This window comes from Oryzias melastigma, linkage group LG19 (genome assembly GCF_002922805.2).
Source record: "Oryzias melastigma strain HK-1 linkage group LG19, ASM292280v2, whole genome shotgun sequence".
In the NCBI taxonomy this organism is placed as follows: domain Eukaryota; kingdom Metazoa; phylum Chordata; class Actinopteri; order Beloniformes; family Adrianichthyidae; genus Oryzias; species Oryzias melastigma.
This window is the reverse complement of record NC_050530.1, coordinates 17,812,426-17,818,314: the sequence shown is the minus strand read 5'-3', so window position 1 is coordinate 17,818,314 and position 5,889 is coordinate 17,812,426. Positions and strand designations below refer to the sequence as shown.

General features: G+C 42.3%; 1 protein-coding gene across 1 annotated transcript; it reads right to left on the bottom strand.

Moving 5' to 3' along the window:
- Positions 1-834: 834 nt before the first annotated feature.
- sost (sclerostin) lies at positions 835-4,750 on the bottom strand. Its single transcript, XM_024284864.2, has 2 exons — positions 3,712-4,750; positions 835-2,234 (listed from the first exon to the last, which is right to left on the bottom strand). Exons 1-2 carry the CDS (start codon positions 3,977-3,979, stop codon positions 1,840-1,842), a joined length of 663 nt encoding a protein of 220 aa, XP_024140632.1. The 5' UTR covers positions 3,980-4,750; the 3' UTR covers positions 835-1,839.
- Between the last annotated feature and the right edge of the window lie 1,139 nt (positions 4,751-5,889).

The following is a 5,889-nucleotide window of genomic DNA, read 5'->3' as shown; positions in this document are numbered from 1 at the left end:
AAGCAGTTTTGTAAATGCACAATTGTAATTGCATTAATTTTCTTTAAATAAAGATTTGTTCTAATCGAGAAGATTATTATTTAAAAAAAACACGTATTATGAAGATTAAATAACAAAGATTCAAAATAAACTCAAGTTTTGACCATTTCAAAGCTGAAAATGAAGTTAAATGCAAAATTTTGCCCGAATTCAGAAGATTTTTGAATTCAGATTCAACACAACTCACCTCTGAGAATCTGTTTGAAGCTACAAGAAATGCAAACTAATATTACCAAAAAAACGTTTTAGCAGAGTAAGAAGTTAAGTTGACATGAAAGATCCAGATTCCAGAAGGTTCTAGAGAGGTTACCAAAATTTTCCTTTTTTTTTGCAAGTTTTCTTTTTTTATCTTTATAAGTTCAAATCTTTCATATTTAGGAAATAAGATAAAAGAGGAACTTAATGAGCTCAATTAATGTGGAGTTGCTAAACTTTTTATGAAAAGTGCCCCTTCTGTACTATTGAGCACGGTGGTGGACTAATCATGATTTGCACTTGACTGACTTTAGGGATTCAACAAGAATCCTAAGAAAAAAGCCATCAAGTCACCTGAAAAAGACTGCAAATGCAACAGACACTCCCCCACCGAAAAACCTGAGATGAGAAATCATTTTGCTGAAAATAATCCACTTAAGGCACCAAACATAAAATATTTCATCGTTATCTTTTCTAATTAATACATCTATAGTTTAAATGTTAAATTTTGTGCCTCAAAAAGATCATTTCTCGATAAGCCAGTAATCTGATGTCATAAATCTTTGTGTTCTACGTACAAATGATGCCAAACAAGTTACGTTCAAATATACCATTCCTTATTTTATTCATGTACTGTACAGTTTTTTGTTTACTTTTTCAACACAATATATGGCAATAATGGCTATTTACTACAAAAAGTTGCATAAATAATTTAAATGTGGACATAAAAAATAAATATGCAGATGAGTCTCTATAACAGTCCCTCTCTGCGTCTGTAGAAAAACGGCTGTCCCTCCGTCCGCCTTCATGAGGCGGCTCATGCGGCGCGGCGCGCAGCACGCCGCAGCTTTCCAGTTGCTCCTCCAAATAGAGTTTTCAATGGATTTGCCGGCACGGTTTAGACAACGGAAAACGGGGAGCAAGCGACGAGATGTTCCTAAAGATCTGCACGGTTGTCGGTCCGGTCAGAACCAGTTCAGCGTTAAAGCTCGATTTCTATTTACAGGCGGTGGAGGCGTGCGATCCAGCAGAGTAACACCACAGATGGACATGGACGAGGAAAGCTTTTGCAGGAGAAATTCAGTGTGGGCACAGAGGAGAACCTCCTACACCATTTACACGTTTCTCCACCAAACCGGTTGGAGGTTTGAATCAGAAACAGGCTGATTTAGGGGAGTCACATCCTCAGTCTCCCCGACTCCCCTGCCTTTAGTTACCAGAGAAGTGCTTCTGTACCTGACGCAGCTTCAACTCCTGAACTGTCCTGTCTGGATCTGGACGGGCCTTCCCAAACAAAGCCCTCAAAGATCTGGATTACAATCACTGCAAAGCAAAGATAAAGCTACTCAGCTTTAGCAAGCCTTGATTCTGTATCTGCGGTTAAAGCTTCAAGATCTTTTTTAAAGTTTTATGAATTGATTTGAAGTCAGCCCACACCAGCTACGGTTCGGGTTGTAAGACGTTTGACCGGTTACTACAGAGACAACCCCTTGGTGGCATGCAAACTACAATAGATGGAAAGTTATGGACTGATTTGCATCAATCAGCCTTAAAACTTCAGTTCTCTCCTCATGAAAGATGTGGGAGTTCTTTGGTCTGCACTGTTCAGTACGAGTTCCCCGTGAGCGGAGTGCTGTTCTTGCTCCGGCTGTGCTTCTTGCTGCGCGGCGCCTTGGGCAGCTCCTTGGCGTCCGACTGGTTGTGGTGAGGCCTGAAGCGCTTGCACTTGCAGGAGGTCACCACCCGGATTTTGTAAGTCCGAGTGTTGCCGCTGGGGCACTGCAGCTGGACCCTCCGCGTGCGGGAGTGCGCCGGCACGCAGCGGTAATCCGAGGCGCTGTTCCTCCACCACTTTCCGCGGATGATGGAGTTCGGCATGAGGTAGGCGGGAAGGCACTGGCCCGAGCACACCAGCTCCCTGACGGGCTTGGCGCTGCGGCAGGAGCCGTCGGCGATGTAGCGGGTGGAGCGCAGCTCCCTGCAGCTCAGCTCCGAGGCACCTGGAGGGGGGAGAGCGCCGTTAACGCACATGGACGGAACCCAAAGCAAACACAGGGGGGAACCATTAATCTGAGGGTCTTTTACAGCAGCTGCATCTCCTTCTAGCAACTTAGACTGAATCCACCAACAAGATCAGGTCTGACAAAGAAGTGCAGCCAATAACAAATCCAGACCAGAAGGCCATTAAACACACCAATCAAATGGAGGTTTGGCTTGGAGGAAAAACCTCAGGAAGTGTTTGTGGTGACGGACTCCTAACAGGCAGTCTGGTTGTTTTAGAGCAGCACAACAACAGATTGTAATCCTGCATTTTCAACATGCAACAATAAAAAGGAGGACTTGTTGAAGAAATGACACACTCTAAAGTATCTGTTTTCCTTTGTGGCTTCCCTTGCCAAAAATAAAGACTCCAACAAAGGATGGATGTGAGGTGACTTCCCTGTTTTTGTTTAATCCAGGAGAATCTGATCTGGTGTTTTTCTCCATGGGCTGCAGCGAGGACTACCGCCGCCTCAAAAGAGATCGCTTGGCAGCAACAAATACCTGTCAGGTTGTTTTGTTATATCCCCGCCTTCCTCCAACCGCACGGTCGCTATTCTCCTCTCAAACAAAGGTGGCCTGATGTACGGTTGCGTGAGTGGATTTTTGTTCTCCCTCGGCAGTGAAAGATGAGCCCGGGGAGAAGGATTGGAGTGAAGCCAGGCGGTGGTAAAAGCCTGGCCGAAAATGTTTTTCTCCTCTCATCCTCAAAGTCAAGAATCGACTTTATCAAATCAATTATTCTTTTAATCTAATCAATCATAATATCTGTCAGGGAAAAAGAAAAAAAATGGCCCCACCACCCATCTTGAATCCTTGAGGATAATCCTGCCTTCTCAATCACAACATACCGTCCACAGGTGGGAATCATTCTCAAATGATTGTACTTAAAAAGCTATTTAAAAGATCCCCCTAAAGACAATCCCACCCCCCTCCAAAAAAAAAAAAAAAAAACTGCAGGGCTTTCTGTCTCTATTTGGGAAACATGTTGTTGCAATCAAATGGTTATGGCGTAAGTAGGGCTTGACTAATAGTATAAAGACAGAAGGAAACAACCTGGAAAGGGTACGGAGGAGAAAAAAAAAGTCCTCAAGAATGTGCGTCTGATGTGCTCTCAACACCCCCATCACACACACATCAGCTTCTACTGAAAATGAGGACGAGAACCAGTCAGCTGGAGAGCCTTGAGTCTGATCCTGGCTATTTAAAATGTTTATCCAGTGATTTAGAGATTTGACAGACTAAAACAAATACATTTTTACTGTTTATTTTGGAAAAAATGTAATTAAAAATGACTTATTTAAGAGTAAAAAAATATGTTTTTAAGATAGATTGGATTAATAATCATCCACATGTTATTATTTAACAATATTTCTCCCAAAGTTTGTGCGTAAAAAGCCACTTTCTGTTAGATTTGGACATTAAAATGGTACTTACTGTATGAGACTGTGTTTGCAGTCCTTCCGCCGTTTTTTGCCCTGTTATTCAAAGTGTTGTTACTGTTCCTGTTGTTGTTGTTGTTGTTGTTGTTGTCGTTGGCCGCGCGCAGGATGGCCTCGTGAGGCGCGCCCGCGTGCTGCCCATAGTCCGCTAAAAGCTCGGTAGCATCATTCCTGATTCCCCGCCATCCCTTGGCGGCCGCGCAGCATCCCTGCAGCAGCAGCAGCGCCGAGCTGCAGAGCAGCAGCGCCGCGGACACCTGCATGCTTGTCGGGGGCACAGATGGACCGCAACGCAGGAGCAGATTCTTTCTTTTTTTTTTCTTTTTAAGAAGAAAAAAAAATAACAGAGAAAAATTTGTTTAAATAAATAAAAGCAAAAAATAAAGAGCGCGCGCAGGAACAGAAGGACTCCTTCTCCAAAGCGGGACGCGCTATTTAAAGCCAACTTTGCGCTCAGAGCGCGTAATTACGCGCTGACACGGAGTGGGAGGGGTCGAACCTGGGTGACGGATTCATTGAGAATGAGGGAGGAGAGAGGAAGGTAAAAATGGAAAAGAAGGAACGAATGAGACCCGCAGGTCAGAGAAGATGAAAAGAGGAGAGGAGTGACAGAAAGGAGAGCTGACTTAATCCAAGTGACGCAATTAGTGCGCAAAGAAGTGCTGTTGGGAGAAAAAAAGGTGCAGCAATTGGATGACGACTTTCTGAAGGCATCTTATGGGGAGGAACGCAGGATCTGAGGACAGGACCGCACTCAAATGAATTATTCATGACGCATGAATGACCCGTTCCATCTAATGAGGCGCTTGACTCCCAGCATCACCGGGACTCTTTCAGCTCCTGCAGGAACAGAAAACACACACCGAAGAGTCTGTTTACCAAATCTGAGTCCAGCAAAGGCTTTTTCCACGAGAAACTGATATTCTATATCTCCATATCTGTTAGGAATTTGTGAATTAAAGCAGCTTGGCAGCGCTCGCGCTCCTGTGATTTGATGCGTGCTGACAGATGGAGGCTATCCCATTCAAACACTGCCCCCTTGAGGGAGAGCCTCGGGAAGGACATTCAGGCTCATTAGCATCATTCTGCTGTTTTTGCAGACAATCCAGGACAAAGTTTGATCAATCAAATGGTTCTAAGGTTTGGGTGGAAGTTTGACTTCATCGATTAAATTCAGCCTCAAAACGATGAGCCAAATTCAATGGAAATCAGTTTGTAACGTTAGAAATAGATGATTAAGGTCCAACAACAGGGAATATTCCCCTTCAGAACCACTCCATGAGGGTGCCAGGTCCAATTCCTGTTCATGAAACACTGGAAAAGTAATCCCTCTGTTTAAAGTTTATGGAAAACTCTCCCTGATTTTATCAAACAAACAACAAAAATATGTTTGTGAGTCATAGTTTTCAAAAACAACATTTGAGCAGAGAAAAATTCTATAATACATTGGAGATGTGGTTAACAACCTTTATCACAGTTAGAACTACATATGGTGATATTTTTCTTATTTTTTAGTCCAGAAGAATGATCTAAACATCCGCTGATCCATCCATCTTCTTGACCCCTTTTGGGATCATGGGGTTGCTGGAGCCTGTCCTGGCTACTGTTGGGTGAAGGCGGGGTACACCCTGGACAGGTGGCCTCGCTGTCCCACATCAACTGACAGGAATCTAAAAATAAAGATGTTTCACCCACAAAGTGACTTATCCGAAATTTGTTGCTCTATAGTTATTTTAGCTTGTTTTTACACAAAGCAAATATTTAGTTCATCATTTCCACCAGAAAAATAACAGTTCTAATAACCAATCATAAGAAATCGACTGTTATTGCAGTATTTTTTTTCATAATAAACCATTTTAAGAAAGATTAAACCTCAAATTCTTGTTTTTTATTTATTTATAGAAGTCCTATAGTTAGTCTAATGCAAAGAATCTATTTTTATTTTATTTATTTATTTTAATTGAATCTTTTAGCAGTGGACTTATTTTACTAATTTTGGGTTAAATCCTGAAATTCTATTCACCCATAAGGGACCCTTTCCCCATTGGGTTGAAATGTGTTTTATCATCGTTTCCTAAAAGATTGTTTCTGTTTTCTTGCATCTTTAAAGCTTATTTGTTCAAGAAAAATACTAAAAACATTTGTGCTAAACTGAAGAAACATTGTGATCTGA

What these genes read in the sequence shown, in the direction of transcription:
- sost (XM_024284864.2), bottom strand. Translation starts at nt 3,979, where the DNA reads ATGCAGGTGTCCGCGGCGCTGCTGCTCTGCAGCTCGGCGCTGCTGCTG. An exon ending in TGCAAACACAGTCTCATACA is followed by an intron (nt 2,235 to 3,711) that starts GTAAGTACCATT and finishes TCCCCCCTCCAG; the next exon opens with GTGCCTCGGAGCTGAGCTGC.